Genomic DNA, 20164 nt, shown 5'->3' with positions numbered 1-20164 from the left:
CCCTCTGAAAAAATTCACCTGAACTATAGCTGTCTGGGAAGACTGTCTTTCCATCTTGAAAAACTGTAATAGTCTCAGATATTTTCTCTTTTGACACCAAAATGTAAGCAAAATCTATGTGGTCTTTCAAGGGATAGGAAGAGAAAGACCACCAAAGCTCAGTTAATGTTGAGCCTCATAAGATACCACAGATTTGCTGTTTAGTTCCTTACTTTGTCTTTCCAAGCTCCAACTCTCACACCTCACTAAGGGATTGTGTGTATTCATACAAATCCACTGAGAAGTTCAGTCTAATAGGCTTTCCTTAAGCACAGTCTCCTTGAACTTTGACGTAATTAGGCAGATCAGGGCTACCAGCACTTTGACTAAAACAGCTCACTTAGCACTGAGAAGGACACTGGGCTTGTTCTTGGAGCTTGCTTGCTTTCTTCTGTTTTTTTTTTTTAAACTCAGTTTTCTTGTTTCAAATTAAAAGTTCTAATTCCGTAAAGCAATCTTCCATTTTAGGACACCAAATATTTACCTCTACAGAAGAATTTTTAGGAATAAATAGTTTTGATCAGATTAGGAAATACACATCACTCCAACAATATTGAAAAAATACCCTTAAATTAATAGCTCATTTTTCAGCTCTCATATGAACGATACAGCACCAGACATAGAATAGCAATCTGGCTGCAAAGGTTAAAAAAACCCCACAATCTAAGCTGCTTTCCAGCCATCTATAAAAGCATAGAATTGTTATTAACATTAACCAAAATTTAACAATTTATTGCTGCTACTGAGTTATACCACTGGCCTCCCTGCAAAGCAGAATATCATAACCAAAAATCACCAGGACAAGCAAAGTGAACCAGCATAGCTTAAGCCAGCTGAATATACAGTTTGGATCCCATTTCCTTAGCCAAATATCAAGTACATGTCTGAATGGCTTTTTTAGCAAAATAGCTCTTTTTCAGTTACATTTTTCACTTTCTTCACTTTGAAATTATTTCCAAAGTCATTCTCTTTGGGTTAAAAAAAAGATCTTGGCCTCTATCACTAACCTCAGCACCTCATGGATGCCCAGATGCAAGATTTATGTTTCCCTTCACATAAAACTTAGTTATGGCAAGTGTCAAAACCTACTGGCAGTTCCACTCCACAGTGCTGTAGTAACATAACTCATCTCATTAAGCAGCCACCACTTGCACAGTCAGAAACTGTCAAAAGGTGTTCACGATATCCTCAACTTCCTGAGGCTGCAAACGGCTTCATCATTCACTTTCTTCTACCAAGGAGCTGAGAGTGCAGATGTTCCCATTGCAGTCAAAGTTCTTGGACTTCTGTCACCCCAGGTCAGGCACGTTTGCATCATTGCACGCCCTTACTCTCATATAAAACACAAAGACTCGGCATCACCAGCAAAAAAACACTCCATAGCTGGGAGTGATCTTCACTTGCCTCAACTGGAGATGCTCAGATATACAGTCAAGGGAAAAAAGCCACAGCTGGGGGTGGGGAGCTGGGAAGGGAAGGAAGAGAGTTTATATTGAGTTGCCTCTTTTTCAGGGCAAGAGGGCTAAAAAAGGCCAGCTTCCTGTGGTTCACTACCCTCAAGTAAATAGCAATCATCTGCTGTTAAAAGTGAGAGCAAGGCACATTACAAAGGAAGCTTTGCATGTGTGTTTATTTAACTGCATACTATTCTGAAGCTGCTAAGGATAGTCTTGTGGCTAAGTGTTACCTTTAATCTTACTTTCCATTTCCAGCCCTTGTTGATTTTCCAGCTGACTGTCTTGCACAGCTTCACTTTGGTTTTCAACCACCGTATTTTATTTACGGCACCAAGAAATCCTGTACCTTTCCTTCTTCTTGGAGTGCATGAAAAAGGATTGTAAAGCAAGATTTGCAGGGAAAAGAAACATACACACCATTTATTCAGATGAGAAATATTGATTCAATTTATCGGTGTCCTGATCAGATTGTATGTATACTGTACCCTATCAGACAGGTTTATATATATATATTTGTGTTGAACTCCTGAGAAATACTATGTTATTCATGAGGCTTATTTCCTATCCTAGTGAGAAAAATAAAATTTTTCTGTGCACTTTACAACCCTAGATATGGAGAATATATTGTGCTAGTAAAGACGGTAGCATTTTTTCCACTAGTTTTTGTCCTTATCCTTTTAGAAACATTTGCTCTATGTGGAAAATGCAAGCTCAAGTATTTGCATGGTGATATCTGACAACGATCTCAAATATATTATAATGCTTTCTGTCCTGAAGAAAAACAACTCCATGTGCAAATATCCCCCAGGGAATATGCTTGGACTGTAAACAAAACAAAAATTATACAAGAACCCCAAGAGACATCCCATTTCCTGGAAAGCTGTAACCGTGGAGGAGTGAAAAACTAGAAGCAGACAAATAATTCAGCATGAACTCCCAGGGCAATGCTAGAACAGACAGCAGTCTTGCACTGCAAAACCAGAGAAGTATCAAAGTGGGGAGATGATCTTAGTGTGTACACAGGCTGGTGAGACAGACTGGAACACGGCCTGCCCTTCAGCTTTCTGCATTGTAAAAACAATGTTGGACAGTTGGACAGAGGGCAGAAAAATAGCAAAACAATTGGGTTTATTTCCTTTGGAGAGTGTGGCTTGAGAAATAGAAGACAGGGACAAAAAAGCATGCAATGAGGGAACATGATTTTTCTCACAAGAGATGTGAAAGGGTAATGGGATCACAATATCAAAGCACCTTGAGAAAATGCTTGGTGCCAGAGAGGTCTTTAGACTATTGAAAAAAGGCACAAAGAAAGCCAACTGTTGAATGATGAAGACAAATTCAGCAGTGACAGTGATCAACTATTGGAACCAGCAACCAGAGGAGATAGTGGCTTTTCTACCTCTTAATATTTTCAAGACTTCATGCTTTTTTGGGAGATAAACTTTAGCCCAAAGTCAATTATGTTTTATCCCAGTGCAAGCTACTGAGCTGCATTAAATGGGTAATGTAATTGTCTGTGACACAAAAAAAGCCATAGGAAATAATCTAATGGTTACTCCTGGAATTGCACTCTATACATTTAGGATACAGATCTCAAAGCACTCTTAGACATAACAGACCAAGGAGACACAGCCATTATCCATTGTTGCAGATAAAGAAAGTGAGCCACAGATTGCTCCTTATCTAATTCATGTCAGAGTCCTACTGGTTGGAATAATGCTCCTTTATGAGTATAAAGCTTGCTGAACTTGATCTGCACACTCAAAGAGCTTGATCCTTTGGAGACAGTGAATGCCCCTCAGTCTCTTTAATTTCAGAGACAGTAGGAGTTGCTTGGCATTGCCCAGATGATGCTCAGCACTAAACTGAAAGCAGCTTGTAATGCATTTTTTTGGGAATCAGACTCAGAAAGCAGTCCAAGGGCCTACATATTCAGCAGGTTTATTTGCAAATACCCGATGACAGAGAATTTCTCTTTCAATACTTGAGCAATAAAGACTCTGCTTGTCACCCTCCCCTCACTGTGCACTACAGCTATAAGGACTGAGTTTCTAAACTAATGAGAAGAATAATTAAAAGAGCTGTTCCCATCTCCAGCTATCAGTGACAAGCTTTGTTTCCTCCCTAACTTAGCACTATTATGTGCTACCTCTGTGAAGAGACAAAACCCAAGATATGTTTTGGAAATTTGCAGAAGATCCTCTGATGCCAGCAACAGGCTCTTTTAAGGATGTTCTGTGAAGAATTACCACTGAAATGTAGAGAAAAACCTTCTCAAACCTTGGTTGGAGTTTAGCAATCAAACCAAACACACAAACATCTGTGCAGAATGTCATTCCCTGATGTCCCTGAACTATAAGATAACTATGATTTATCTAGTCCTCCTTAAGAATTTCTAACCCTTAATTCCCATATTTTCTTCACACGTAAGAACTATGGCAAAAGAGTTCCTGAAAAGTAACCTCTAAAACCCAAGCATCCAACTGCACTTGTGCCACTGGGGTTGTCTTAGCACTTCAACTATGTCATGAAGGCACTGCCCTCTCTTCAAACTCTCAGCACACTGGATTTAAGAAGTCAAGGTCAGTATGGTTCACAGAGCAAAGATTTGGCCAGGGTGCCAAACAGCACACAAAAAAACTTTAGAGCCACAGTGCTGTTACAGAAATCACAGCTAGACAAATGTACACTCTTAAGTAATGCAAGCTTACACGTTCCAAGAGTGATCATTTCAGAATGGTTTGGGGCCAGCTGACATTCATTTAGAGTATCTGCTTTCCAATTCCTTTTTTTCAGAGCCCAAAGTGAAGGAGAGCTGGCAGTGGTAAGTTTCATTGTGCCGACAAGGGGCACAGTGTTCTACCCCAAAATACAAACACTGGCCACAGCATACAAAATTATACACAAGACTGCTGAGATCACTCTATCAATGGTAACATTCCTGTCTCGATACATGAAAATAAGAATTTATTTAGACTGCAACATTCCAGGTCGCAAAATAGTCAAAGAAGAAAATCTGAAACATATATTTTTATTCTCATCTGTTTGGAAACCTGACTCTTATAGCTGGAATGGAGTATAGAGGGGAGAGTGACGAATATATGATATATACGTGTGTGTGTGTGTGTGTGTGTGTGTGTGTATGTTCTAAAAGGAAGTGACAGACTTGACTGACGTTTCAAGCTGAACATATTTCTTGGGAACAAGACAAGTATGAAGCCAGGATTATTCTTAGAGTTAAATCTGTTCTCTCAGAGCACTCTTCTGCAAAAGACATGGACATCTGCTGTAGGACACAACATACAATAGTTCAGTACAGCTTTATCCCTCTTAGCAGGTTAATAGCACAGGTCAAACTCCCACATGAATGCACCTGCCCAGCTTCCATTTCAGAATTGTTTTGCATCTGGAAGCCCAGGAAGAAGAGCAAAGCAAGATCTTGTCTGCCTGGAAAATACCACAGAGACAAACCTCAGTGGATGTGCAGATGCCTGCTTACAGTTCTCTTCTGACACCAGTGCAACCCAACCTAAAATTCATTATTTCAAGGCCTCATTAAATTCCTTTATGCCTTTAAAACACAAGTTCTGCTGAGAATATCTCCTGATATGCAACTTTAGTGTACAAAACAACTTATTTCCTCTATTAGCAATTGATAGCAATATTTGGTTTCTGAGGCTTCCCTAAAATATGAGCTAACCTAAATTTATTTATTTTTTGTAAACTACCAGTTCTGCTAATTGCTCTGCAGTGCTTCTTGCTAGTTCAGGTATCTTATGCACAATCTGACATGTGCAGTCTGGAGTCCTCTTCCCCACCAGACACTTTATTAGAAGTGAACTGCAAATTATTGGTTTTTAAATAAAAATTTGTTTCCAGACATCCAAAATAAGAAAATACACAGTCTAAAAGATAACATTTTTGCTCCCTCACAAATAAACAAAAAAAAAAAAGAAATGAAACATTTTCTCACCACCATAAATAAATTAAATAATTTTTTAATTGTTACTGACATTAAGGCTCTTCTTCATTTTCTTTGTCCCTTGGTGGCTGTAAACAATTCTCAATTTCAGAGCACAGGAAGGGAAGCAGTCCAAGCCTAATGCAGTGCAAAATATATGTCACTGTATTTTATAAATACCTATTTTGTGTTTCTGATGAATTATAGTCCAGCTTTCTCTGCTGTTTGCTAAATATATATATGGGAAATCAAACTAGCTTCAAAGGCTTGCAAAAAATATTTCTCTATATGCTTAAAACTATTCTTGCCTAATTAAAGCTTTTTGCTCTGAGTGTCTAAAGCAAAATAAAACAGCAAATCAATACACCTTTCTGGTGCTTATAATGGACCTTTTAAATTATTTCAAAGCATATTTTATTTCCACTTTCATATCTGCTGTGTTGTATGTTCCCACTTCTTTGGAAGGCACAACCACCCAGAATGTCAATGGATAGGGCCATTAGTCACTTTTGGAAGGACTTGTGTTGGCTTACATGGCCTCAGAGATGCCTTAGATATGAAATATAATAGTTTCCATATTTTCAAACCAGCAACTTGTTGTTGTTTTGGGTTTTTTTTTTGTTTTTTTTTAATAAAACCACCAGTGTATTCTGCAGCTCCATGAGTTCATTCCTCAGAATGGTCTTTGTGGAGCTGATGCCTTAATCTAGGCCTACCTTGTTTTGATAAACTGTGTCTCACTCCTCCCCTTGTTTTATTTTGTGAGCTGGGGGGAGAGGACGGGTTGGTAGTTGGTTGGTTTGGTGGGGCGGAATTTGGTTTGTTCACATTTTGTGGTTTTTTTAAGGTATTTAATCATGATCAAGACACCAGTTATTAATTCAGGAAACTATGTTTTGTATTTGATAAAATTAATGTCCATCAACCAATTTCTTGATGGCAGCATTCATGTCACCATGGATAGAACAGTGACTCTTGAAAATAACAGCCCCATATTATTAATTCTTCTGATATTTCAACAGAATGTTTAAATCATTATAAATTAATTTTGCACTCACGAGGATCTAATTAATATGTATTTCCACAGGAATTCATGAAGATCTAGTAATCAATCAATTCATATAAGTTCTAGTTCCCAAGGAGTTTAAATCAAGTAAATCAAGCAAATATTCCCAAACACCAACTTCATTAAAGGTTGCTGTATTTAGAAAAATAAACTAAACTAATATACTGACATTCTAGGGTTCCCCCTTGCCACTTGAAAAGAAATTCCTCAATTCTTTCCTTGAATATCCATTCTAGCAATATGGAATTTCTCATGGAAATAGCATTCACAAAGTTGTGCTTACATAAATGGTTCCTAATGCTGTTCAGTGCCCTAATACACAGCACATTTCCTAAACAGAAATATTGTTTGTTTACAGTTTCAGCATTTTGTAAATTCTCTGAGTTTGTATATCAAAAGATAAGCCCATCATGTGAGTTCCTCCAAAAAGTCAACATAACTGTACACAAACTGTGACCAAACCAAAAATCATTTTATGGGGATATGAGAGCCTGTGTTGATAAATTTAATTTCAATAATAAATCTTACTCTTTTGAGTAGAATTGCCCTCTTCCCTGCCCTGCCCCTCTGGCCTCCCAGTATTATGCTGCAGAGGATAACACATGTCATTTTAATGTTAAGCAGAAGAGTTTAAACCACATTTAAACCAGAAGACTGCAAATTTCCCAATCATTACAATATAGGTGGAGGTCTACACTCTACACTAAATGGCAGCATTACATTGACTTCAATACAATAATACTTTTAACTTGTACTTGTGGAATTCTTTTTTTTTCCAAAAAAAGGAATCAGATGTCATGGATTGCTGTGCCTTCCAAGGTATGAACCCTCATTCTGTAAAACTACCCACCCAAACACAGCCATCAAACATTTTTAAATTCAGTATCTGCAAGTATGGATCATACAAACCCCAGATTCACTGTAAATTTAGGGGAAATACGTGCCACATGTGGAACAGAAGCGAGCAGGATGCCCCACTTTGGTTCCAGCTGAGGGCTCAGAGGAGGATGCCATTCTAGTCTCCAAACCAGGGAGATGCTGTGGGAATCCTGTGGCTCAGTTACTGTGCTGCCTTTAAACCTCATTTAGGAGTCAAAATTACCTCCTCTCAGTACTCATGGTTTTCCAAAATCACTCATTACAAACGCAACTTTCATTCTGAGCAGCCACAAAGCCTGGAAGAAGTCCTGGCTTCTCCACTTTTGACTTAGGTATTTCATTTTACCAAAAAGCTATTAAATTCTTGCCCAGAGAGATTTACCTGACTTGTGCCACTTATGTTTTTTCTTACATTCAGATAAATAAGCCACTATAGGAAATATCTGGACCACTCAAAACGAATGTCTTTACCATTGAAAAGAGATCCATTTATTGCAGAAAAGACCAAGCAAAACAGCATTAAGTGCTATTGCTTTTTTCTGCTTTCTTGTTATTCAAGAGCAGCTATCCAGCAATATATTGGAGGAAAAACCATAAATATCCTCTTTTATTTTAATTATTGCTGGTATTCTCCCTCTTACTTGGGACAGCTCTCAAATAGCTCAAATACCTTTGAGGGGAAACAAATCACAAGAGACAGGTCAGCTAATACAGACACCTGGGGATGAGTGTCAGCAGCTGCATTACAGATTTCACGGGACACATCCAAACTATCCCAGTGATCCCAACGGAGCACCAGTTGAATGGTGCCCTAAAATAGCCCTGTGGCACAGGGTCTTCTGTGCAGGACAGCAACCACTCAACAGCAACAACAACTGCTCCAACTCCTGGGATCAGTCTGAAAGGCTATCCTATAGTCAAACAGTATAAATTTCCAAAGAGATATTTTTACTTACTGGTTTTACTTATAAAAAATTTATTTTCCAAAGGAAATCATTGCAGATTATCTTGGGAAAAGTTGCCTACGCTGCCAAGATATTTTGTTTGCTGTCTGTCTCATGTTCTTTAGAAACCCACACACCATATCCTCCTAAAAGGCCTCCATTTCTGTCTGTTTACCGCATTGGAAATTCCTCATTTTAAACTGAGTGACATCCAGAAAACAGCCACACTACAAAGCTTAGCACAGTAAATCAGCCTGAAGTAGGTGTCTCACTGGGCCAGGAACAGTAGGGAGACTTCATTTGTAAACTGGTTTCCACAGTCATAAATTAAATTTAAAAGGCCTGGAAGACATGTTCACAAATGATTCACATAATTTAAATCGGTTCCTTTGCAGTGCTGAGATTTAGGAATGTTTGTGGAGTTTTGTTTTGTTGTTTTTATTTTAATTTATTGCTTCCTGCATGGTCACTCAGAGAAAGGAAAAAATAAGCCAGCTGTACACTATTGTACTTCAGACCTCAGAGAAAGGAAAAGAAGCTTCTGGGTTCACAACCAACATTCACCACAGGTAATAAGCACTGAATTACGTGCCTCCGACTTCCAGCTCTGAACTGTTCACAAAAAGCCACTTGCTTTCCAGTGGTAAGACAAAAGCGCTCCTAAAGCCTTAATGGAGGTCATCAAATCAGAATGGAAACATTCATCAGGAACACAAATAGCTTTGCAGGAAATATTATGGTAAGTGGAAAAACATTTAGTAACTCAGAGTCACTGCTGTCTTGACCTGACAAAAGGCTGAAGCTGTTGCAGTTTGAAATAGCTTTTGTTCATGTTACACAGGCCACAGCCAAACGATTCTTTCCATTTTGAAGGACTCCAAGAGCTTCCTCATCAGAGGCCTATTGGGCACTGGGAGTGTTTGTTCTTAACCAACATGAGGTACTTTTTAACATGCCTGTGGTGTAGCTGAAAAGGAAAGGCCAGCTTCAAGGCAGGGACAGTCTGGTCCAGCCAGGAATGGTTAACAGGAAGTAGTTGTACCTCAGTCCTCTTCAAGATAGTTCTATAAGGAGCAGTTCTATAATAAATTTTAACCTAAATATTACATGTCCCTTACCTGGATTTGGGTCACAACCCAAACCACAAGCCTCTGCTTTTGAGATATTTTTGTCTCTCTACAATTATCTTCTTTACATTCCTCCATGATGCCTGAAATCCTGCTGCAGGTCACATCCAAGGAAAGACCTACCACTACTTTTTCTAGGCTAGAACTTTATTTATTTTGTATAGCCAGGAGATCAAAATGAGTTGCATATGTGGTTTGTGGATTCCTCTGAGTGCAGAAAAATACCCAAGTGACCCTCAAACAACATATGGAAAAGAAATTAAAGGGGAAATGATGATATGATTAGCATCTTAAGACAGCTAGAGAAACCCATGGGAGCATTATATATATACTCCTACCCCATTATAAACCCAAATCTTAAAACAAAAAGTATTTTTAATGATCACATTATGTTTTGCAGATCTAGAAGAACCCCAAAATTAATGTTTCTAATCCTGATCCTTCAATCAACCAGAGACACACAGACAAAAAAAAAAATCTACCACCCAGTAGTTCTTAGCTATTTTCCACTGACCTACTACCATTTCCCCTCTTTGGAATTCCCTATTAATGCACCAAAACCTTCACTGATATAGAAAATGTTCTACTCTTTTGAAGCTTACACCTGCAAAGTCATTTGGTCTTGTGAGTCTGTAACTTCAAAAAACCCCCAAAGACACACACACACAAAAAAACCAAACACAAAAAAAGAAAATTAAATGAAACCCCAAAACACACACAACACATACACACAAAAACAAAAACCAAACCAAACAAAAAAACCCCCCCACCAAACAAATAACCTACAAACAAACCAAAACACCAAACCCAAAAGAAATAGAAAAAAAAGCTTTGTTCTCAAACCCACTGATACCTAATGGAGGGCTCAGTACGTTACACAGCTACAACTATCTTTGGTAAGGCAAAATTAGTTCTTACACTTACTACCTATTATCCACTGGAAGATTTTCTTCTGCAGCAGTTGCTGCTGAACAAAAAAAATTAAGCTTCCAGAATATTGAAGATACACTTGTGCAACCTGTGTAATAGGTCTTTGCCCAAAATCCCTTTCTCAGGAAGAGGAGCAGGCTCAGGAACATTCAGGGACCAGAAGACAGATTAGATGTTCAAATAGTTTATTTTCAGTAACATGATTTTTTAATATATATCCTGAATAAATGTCTCCATCTATACTACACCATCAAAGAAAATCAAATATGAAAAAATATGTCTTTCTGGCCAAGCCATGTTATCACTTTAAGATGAATAGTTTTCTTTAACATGATAAGTATTTCAGAACGTAGCCAGGTCTCTAAAGACAGAGGCCTTTTTAATCTACCAAATGTCAAACAGGGACATTTACCATGTGGTACAAAGTTCTACCAAGAGTTCTTCAGGAAGGAGAGATTAAATTTGCCTCCAAGGTCTATTCAGCCCTATAACTATTTCTCTATGCAGGAATTCTTCCTCTTGCTAAAACTTCTGCTAGCAAAGCTGTGGTCATACACAAATTAATAACTCAGTGTTAAGCTAATTTACTGAAATAACTCAAGAGAAAACACAAATATACCTCGAGGCTGAAATTATGCTTGTTATTTCAGCTACCAACACTTTCCTTTTTCCTTTCTTAAATTACAAAGAATATATTTTGGAAAGTTTATTAAGTAAAAAGTTAAGGAGGAGATGGCAAATGTTATATTAAAAACACTTCTGTACACCAACCAGCATTTCACATCTTTGTCCTGTCCATGCCAAGGGCCTCCTATTAAAAATAATTTTGTATAAATTTCCTTTATTTGATATGGAGTTTCCATTAAGCAAATACTTCTCACTTGGATGTTTCTTTCTTTGTCTTGTGTTTTTCTAGCTATGGATTAGCAAATTCTAAAGGGACTGCAGAAAGAAAATCAAATAAAAACCTGGCTTAGCATGATGTCCTTGATTAGGACCTGTAAAAAGAGGAAATTAAGGATGGCAATGACAGCTTGCTACTCTATACTCAATTAGGATTAGCCTCTTTGTGGCTATGGTTCATGCAGGATGTGCAGTTATCTAATATAGCCCAATTCTGGCAGCAGAACAACTAGAATGCAAAGCATAACTTAAAACAGACTCTGGAAATACTTTTTTTTCTTTTCATTGTGGCATCTTCAGCAGATTTTAAACAGAAGTCTTGAGATCATATCCTGTGTTGAAAATCAAAACTCATATTCTGAGCCCAAATGCAGCTTTTAAAGTACTTAATTATGTGACAATTTAATACAATGAGACTGAAGAAAGTAAGTGGAGAAGGGCTTTGGTACCTACACAAAATCCAAAGAAAAATAAGTGCTATATTTAAGCATTAAATCCTAAAACTGACCTCTGTTCTGTGGTGAGCTCAAACCAGGCTCTTATGTCAATTATTATGTCAATTATGTGCTCAAGGTGGGCAAAGCTCAAGCACACCACCACCAATATTAAATCTTGCATGTCTCCCTTTTTTTGAATAACTCACTTCTAGCCAAGACTATAAGAATCTGGCAGGATTTTCCTACCTAACAATAATCATCACCCTTTCTCCCCAGCTGGTCTGCAGGGCTTCCTGGTGAAGTGGCCACGCTGCAGAGTATAGCCCTAAGTCAAGTCACATGCAGATTAAAATACCCCTCTTCCTACACATTTCCACCCTGGGGCTATTTTTTCCTCCAGAAACACATTTTTAAGCAACTTTCTGTTTCACTGATGATAGATCAGGTACTTCAGTGGCAGCCTGAACGGCAGTGGGAAGGAAACCCACTACCCAAACAAACCTCCGTCTCTGGAAGCTTGTGAATTGCCTCTGCCAAGGGCTAGGTGACTGTACTGGAAAATATCACTCTGGTTTGACTTTATTACATTATTTCATGCTGTTGGCTGACTGTTAGAGACAGCCTGCTGCACTGGACTGATGATTGTCTGATTTTGGGACATTCTTACACGTGTGTGCTCTGCTCCTGCACTCTGGTCTAGCCATCACCTGCAAGGGGGAAAGAGTTAAATCCCCTCATCTTTTTCTTTTTGTTATTAACAGGATCATTTCATCCCTCCATTCTTAACTGATAGAATTTCCAGCAGTTCTGTTCTTCCTCCCAAATTCTCTTTATGTTAAATTCAGTATCTCTCAATGTGATTTTCAATAAAAACAAGAAAAATATACTTTTGAAAGAGAACATCAAGTCGGGCTGTTGGATGTTATCCAGTGATCAGAACTGTGGAGACGTCTGGTCATTTCAAGCCCAGCCAATTAACAAGCTACAGTGACAAGCCAACCAAATACTTTTCAAAATGATATATTTACCCTTTAGTTTGAGGTCCACATTGTGTCGCAGCCAGGGATAAACACCATAGTTGGACATATCTTCAGGAATAGGGTTTTGATATATCCAGCCATCACATGCAAATCGATAGAAGTTCTCACACGGATCTATGGATTGATTTATCTTGCTCAGGATGCCAGCAGCTGTAAAAAAGACACCACAGAGATTTTGTGGAACACTTTTTCCTAAACAGAGAATTACACAAGGCTACAGTCCAGAAATGATGATTAATGAAAAACAAACAAACAAAAAAAAAAGACGAAATATCTGCAGTGAATCTTCTTGAGTGCCATACAGCAATGATGGCTGAACTTAGCAGTACATGAACATGAACTGCTAGAGCGAGACACCTGAAGACAGGCTCTCCATTGTTGCCATCATAGAATTAATTGCCTGAGGAATTTAGTAGCAATACATATTAAGTAGATTGTGATTAACATTTCAGTAACTATGAACTGCTTACCTCTAGCTGAATACTGCATAAGAAAACAAATCAAATTCTGATCTACCATTCATTGGAAAAGATAACTGTAGTATTTTCAGCTCCATTTCGTGACTGCTTCCCTACCAGTTACTATTGCAGGTGAAAGAGAGGCAGTAAGAAAGACATCAGCCTGACAAAGCCCAAGAGCCAGTAGCTTTGAGTACCTAATGATAAAATCATAGAATAGTTTGGGTTGGAAGGACCCCTTAGAGGTCACCTAGTCCAATGTTCTGCAATAATCAGGGACATCTTCAACTAGACCAGGTTGCTCAGAGTCCCATCCAGCCTGACCTTGAACACCTCCAGAATGGGGCATCCACAACTTCTCTGGGTGACCTATGCCAGTGTTTTACCACCCTCACCATAAAAATTTTCTTCTATGTAACTAGTCTGAATCTACCCTCTTTCAACTTAAAACCATATAAAGTCTGTGCCAGATCTGGTACAAAAGCATCTCTGTGCTGAACAATTCACTTGCTAGTTGTCTGTTTACTGGAAAGGAAGCAACAAAATATACCTGAAGGTCCAGTCACTCAACATTTTTTTTCATATTTAAAAAAAAAGAAAAATAACTCCTATGGGAAACTTTGAGTCAACCTAGTTAGACTAGCTAGACCAAATTAAAACATGAATTTTAATTGTACAAAATAAACAAAACAGAAGCAACTTGAACAGTGACTTTTTAAAAAGTTTGGAGTTGTTGTTCTTTCTCTCTCATTAATTAAGCTTTCAGAGTAAAATGTATAATGGGAAAAAATTAAAGGGTATAAATATCTCATTAACATACTATAATCTGATATGATTGAGAGGATAAAATTGCTGCTTACCAGCTTCAATGCATTCTGCAGTCAAACAGTACTGTTGCTTCGGATGAAACTTTATAAGACCTTGGCTAACTGCAAAATGGAAAACCATAATGAGATAATTTGCAATGAATTTTGACAACTGCAGCCAAATGTTGTGTTCTTGATCATTCCAATATCAGTGCAGCCTCTGGTCCCAGTGCCTCTCTGACTGCACTGATTTAGAGCACTTAGAATGTACATTAAGTAAATATTTAGAATGTATATTAAATAAATACTGCAGCTTGTACAAATAATTTTCCCCTCCTGATCCCGCTTTCTCCTTCCCCCCTCTTTGCTCACAGGCAGCACAAAGCAAGGGCTGTCTCTGCACAGTGCCTGGAGTAGCATCACTTCAGCCCTACTCACTGACAGTGAACACCACCACAATGCAAACAATTCAGCACTGTTAGCATCCTCCAGAGCTTGGAAACACAGGAGAATAGAATGGCTTGGGTCAGAAGGGACCTTAAAGATCCTCCAATTCCAGTGCTCTGCCATGGGCAGGGACCTTACACTAGACCATGGTTGGAAATGCAACACAGAGCAGTCTCCCCACCCTCTGCAGGGTTTCCACAGCTCCCCTGAGCTGTGAGGCTCACACTGCTCTGCAGCAGCACTGCACTGCCCAGCACAACCCAGCACCAACAGGACGCTTCCAGGGTCTCCTTATTCCAGCCTGGAATAAAGCAGATTGTAATGGGCACAAGGATAGCTGTGCTTTATAAGGCACAACCCAGTTTCTGTCTGAACTGTCTCCCAAAAGTATTGTAATTGCATTTGCTTCCAAAAACCTTGCTGAGAAGAACTATGAAATTGTCAGTTAATTTTGCTCAGCTTTTAAAAATGTGTATTACAACTGCCACTGAAATTTAAGCACAGGAATTGCTAACGTCAGACACTGCTCTCAGGCAGCAAATATGCAGATAATTGATACTTGGGACTAGGGAGGGAGAATCCCAAGGGGTAGGTGAAATAGGACTCACTAGATGTGTTCAGTAGGCATAAAAAATGTCTCATTATATCCATTATCTTAAAACAGTCCATAGCAAAAAATAAAAAAAGCAAATAACACTGAACAAAAAAACCCAATGATGGAATATATTATGGTACCATAGCTTTAACTGTGCTGATAGTTATAAAGCAATTTCTGCTATAGTTATATATTGTTCAAGAGTGATAGAAAAATGCAAAATGGCACTTCAGCCCCGGAAAATTTTTTTTATACGAGGTCCTAAACTAGAATTGAATATAAAGCTGTTTCATCTCTTACAACCTCACAGTTTTAATGACAATTAATGACAGAAGCAGCTGGATTTCAATCAAAGGTTCTCAGAAAATGGGAATGTGAAACTATTTCTGGACAACTTTTCCAAAGCTTGCATTGGCTCAGTGAAACACAACACCTCAACCACCTTTGTAAATTAGCCAAGAAATACATAAGATTTTGAAGTATACAAAGGTTGTAATTGAAATATTGAAGAACAGTATAACGTAGAGAAGTGGAGATCTCCAGAATATGATTTTGAGCCACTACAAATAGGAACTACAAATAATGGATAATGTTCCTTTTAATTAAGTGTTGCACCCTTCCCAACTCACCTTCTTCCCTGATTAGAATTTAGCCTTTTAGAATCCATCCAGATCTTGAATGCTTGCTGGACTTTTTTTCTTAATAAAGCAGAGACAGGAGGGAAAAGCCCAGACATAATTTCATTCTTAATCTGAAGTAGCCCTTGTGTTTTTGATACTTATAAACAAACGCAAAATCCCATTTCACTGGGAAACGTACAACTTTATCATTAGAACAAATTTTTTAAAAAAATCTTTGGCAGTAACATTTCCCTTTTAAGTAACAGCTAATTTTGACAGGAAAAAAAACTTTGCATAGTTTTGTTCTCTTGCCTTTTTATTGTTAAGAGAACTAATCATTACATTATTACTTAGTCATGGTTATAACCCTCAGTGTCCTACTTGTTCCTTTATAAGCCTGTTTCCAGATTATTAAGCAAATACACACCACAATTAAGTCTTAAAAAAATAAATCTATAAGGGAAAAAGCATACAAATGTAGAGATGCAAGTAATGTGAACATTCCTGTGATGTAAGAAGCCCAAAAGGACTACCAAATCAGGAGGGGAGGCTCTCAAATAGAGATTCAAAGCTGCCTGACTTCTCACCCAAGGGAACTGGCATCACAGGCAGGACTCCAGTAATGCTGAGCCACTGCCCTGGTAGCTTCCCACTGGAGTCACAGTGTGGTCACAGCCAGTAGGAGCAAGGAACAGTAAATAACAATACCCGATTCTCCCACATCTTCATTAGACTTTGTAGGAACTAGGAGAAGAAGAAAGCAGGAGAAAGCTGCATTTCACTCCTCAGGCTGGAAAATTGATTTCAGGTGTACCAGAAACAGCAAGTTTTGCAGAGTAAATGAAAACTGAATAAAAAAAGAACATCTTGAGGTGCCTGAAATGTTTCACATGGACAGAAATAATAACGTCCATTTCTACAGTTTAATAAAACTAAAAAGTAGTTAAGCTCAAACTTACAAACAAAACAATATCACAATGAAACATGGAAACATCTAGTTGAAAAAATGTTAAACCAAAACAATTTAACTTCTTTTTCCTTTGTTCTTTAGGTTGAAAATTTCAGACAATTTTCAAACAAATCCTAAAAGCATTTTGGTTGACCCAAGGCCAGCATTTTTATTTTCTTAGCAGTTATGCCAATGAAAATTTTGACACTGAGTCCCTGGCTACAGAACATGCCACAGGCACACTTGGAAAAGTATCTGCAAGAATTAATATATTTGCTTGAATTTTTACACCTGGCCTATGGATAAAGCAGTTCTGTCTCTGAGAAGCTGTGGTGGTAAATGTCTATTGCTTTTATTGCTCTAAGCAATAAACAAACAAATAAACAAATCTAGTGCAGGCACAAAGAAATAAGGTCTCTCCATTATTACTCCCTGGTGTTTATACTGCTTTATTTAAGTGAAAAACTTTTTTTTTTCCATCTAGAAATTTGAAGATTCAAACTTGCTCATGGTTATAAAAAGTTTTGTTGACTTGAATGGGATCACTAACACAGAAGTTATTTGCCTGCAAATGTTGCAGAATTTGCTCTAGAGCAGAAAAAGTCTAACCAAGAGTGAGCCTGGTGCTTTAAATATTCTATAGAAAACCTGACATTGTTTTTCTTAGTTGTGACTATAAACAAAGCAGACCTTTCAAACAAGATCACAAGATCATAAAGGATTGGAGGAAAGCAAAGATATGCTTAGAGGCAAGGTTTCCACCAATCTAGAGAAATCTGCGTTGGTCGAAAGAAATGAAAAGTTGGGCTGAATTATTCCAAAAGAGGATCCAGCTCTGCAAAGTTCTTACAGGATACAACACATCTTCCTCTTTACTTGGAGTTTCCAGGCATATTTATACTTCTACACATCATTTCAGAAGTGTAGGCATATGCTTTCAACTGATAGTCTAACAAAACCAATCTACAGGTAATTTCAAATGTGGGAGAAGAAAAACAAAATTCCTTCTCTGTTGGATCTAGTTACAGCTTATATACCTGATCAAAATACTTCAATTTCATCCTAAATGCACTCTTTATGTCTTTTGCAAAGGCAACTTTGCAATTCATCATAGAAGAACAAAAAGATCTAAAAAATGTGCATGCATATGCACTATTGACATTTCTACAGGAATTTTAGTCAAGCCCTAAATGAAAACCAAATGAAGGAAAACCCAAAAGATTCCATAAAATGCGTGCACTACACAGATTCATTTTCAGGGAACAGAGAATATTACTCCACATCGGTCACAACCTGTGAATCTGTAATCAGCATAATCTCACCTGTTTCTCTCCATCCTGTGAAAGAACCCAGTTCTGGTCAGAACACATTCAACTGACTATCCAAATTTAAATTCAGCATTCAAAAAGTTACATGAGATCATATTGCATCTCCCAGCTCTAGCATTCCCGCAACAAGAACTCCTTTACTGATACATATCCCTTTCAGGATAAATATAAAATGGGGGGAAAGAAAAGAAACTGAGGTTTTCACCAAAAGATGTCGTGAAGCACAAACAGCGGCACCCAGCAGACAGGCTGGGGAGGGTTGTGCTCAGGTTAGTGTCAACGCTTTCACTTACCCAAGAAAAGCGCGGTGCCAAGAACAACAGTGCCACTCACAAAGACACCGAGGGCGATCCGAGTGGCTTTGCTGGCTGCTCCCCTGGCCTCGGGGACTGTCTCTCCTTCCATCGGGATAGCTTGGGACGTGCTTGCTCTCGCAGAAATATGGTTTTCCCCTGCTGCTGTCGTGTCAGTGTTTCAACTGTTCACAAACTGTGCCCATGAGCTCTCCTCCTCCTCCTCTCTCCTATTTAAAACTCCAGGTTTCTGTCATGAACCATTTCCTAGGCACTTCCTGCTCTCTCCCTCTCAAAGCAAAATCACATGTAAAATAGTAGCTGTCTCCTACGTTTTCCTCTGCCCAGGAGGAGGAAAGGCAAGCGGTGGCCACAGTTCGTGCAGCCCTTGCTGCCTGTAGAGCCTCTATGAGCCAATCACTCAGCAGTCCCCCTTATCAGGGGTTCTGAACACGAGCATTTCACAATGTCACTGAACAGATGTTTTAACTATTCAAAGAGCTGCAAACCCTTTCCAATCAAAGCAGGATTGCTGACAACTTCTACAAACACAAGTCTGATGGAAGGTTTTCTTTTTTTCTCCTTGCACTTATTTAAAAAGACTAATTATCTGCTGACTAAAGTTTTCTCCTTTTAAACCATTGCTGCTGCATCATTTGGCTTCACCAGAAGAGGTACCCACTCAGCAGACAAATCCCTTTTTAAAGCTTCCTAAGAACTCTCAGACTATCATGTAGCATTTTATTTTGGGAATTTGGTATGTGACACTGTGTGCCAAAAATCACAGTCAAGCAGCACAAAGCAATAATCAGCACAACCTACAGAATAGTTCTGCTCTAAAAGCTAGGTCTGCTTTTTTCCAGGCAAGATATTTCAGTCCTTGCTGATACAAAATACATTTTAAGAGATGATCCTATTCTTCCAAGTCAAGTACTCCTATAAGCTTAGTGGAAAAGTATCTATTTGGCACTTTAAGACAGTGGGGAATTTAAAAAAAAGTCTTATTTAGATAGATTTCTCAGTGGAGTAGACTTGATAGTCTCCTCTCCATGTACCAAACTTTCCCCATTTGTTAAGTAACAAAATTAGTCATTTCAAGGTGAATTCTCTGAGCTGAGTGTGACATTCCACCCTCTGAGGAGCCCTTGCTTTCTCCAGAGCTGGACTCTCATACAAAACAAAAGGATGCAGGGAGTGGCAGCACCATGCTCATGCTCTCAACAACAGTTTAGGTGCCTGAGTTACTTACTTTTATGGGGACTTATCTCAGCCCCCAACCACACTCATAAAAAGCTGCACAAGTAGAGACAAGAAAGACATACATATGTCACAAAACGTGTGTGATGGCAGTTATCAGTTTGGAGACTGAATGCTTTTTCCATGTGAACACCTCCAACCAAGTTATCCTGGATGTCACATGGACATAAAGGGAAAGCCCATCTATCTAGAGGAAGACTTAGAGTTTGAAGGTCCTGAAATCCTCACTCCTCAACCCCCTCTACAGTGTCACTGGGGTCTTGCAAACAAAGTGCCCTCAGTTCTTATTCCTGTCCCTCTTCACCAGGAAACTCCAAGAGGACACTCTCATCTCTGCTTGGTGCAGAACAGGAAAAAAGCATTTGCTCCTTTTCACCTGCTTATTTGTCCCACATATAACCCATGATTTTGACATCCATCAGCTGAGGCAGGGGAGGGAAATTATGCCACAGAACCAGGAGGACCACACACCTCCCAGTACAAAAACTCCTGCTCATGCATGAATGACTCCATGGGTGTGAGCAGATCTCTGGTTATAAGCAATACTCAGCCCAAGACTGTTACCAGCACAGGTTTGAGAAGGTATTTATGTGATGTTGGTGCAATTGAGTCTTCATATCAGAAGTCA

At 38.7% G+C, this 20164-nt stretch overlaps 1 protein-coding gene across 1 annotated transcript in view; it reads right to left on the bottom strand.

The window, feature by feature from the left end:
* The window catches only part of PHEX (phosphate regulating endopeptidase homolog X-linked), a 98279-nt gene extending 79208 nt beyond the window's left edge, over window positions 1-19071 (bottom strand). Inside the window, exons 1-3 of the mRNA XM_048287894.1 lie at window positions 18280-19071; window positions 14102-14170; window positions 12772-12933 (exon numbers count right to left, since the gene is read on the bottom strand). Of these exons, the coding sequence (XP_048143851.1) occupies window positions 12772-12933; window positions 14102-14170; window positions 18280-18391 (343 nt within the window). The 5' untranslated portion in view covers window positions 18392-19071. The remainder of the gene's footprint in view (window positions 1-12771; window positions 12934-14101; window positions 14171-18279) is intronic.
* Between the last annotated feature and the right edge of the window lie 1093 nt (window positions 19072-20164).

This window comes from Corvus hawaiiensis, chromosome 2 (genome assembly GCF_020740725.1).
Source record: "Corvus hawaiiensis isolate bCorHaw1 chromosome 2, bCorHaw1.pri.cur, whole genome shotgun sequence".
NCBI classification, from domain to species: domain Eukaryota; kingdom Metazoa; phylum Chordata; class Aves; order Passeriformes; family Corvidae; genus Corvus; species Corvus hawaiiensis.
This window is presented reverse-complemented; position numbering and strand designations above follow the sequence as displayed.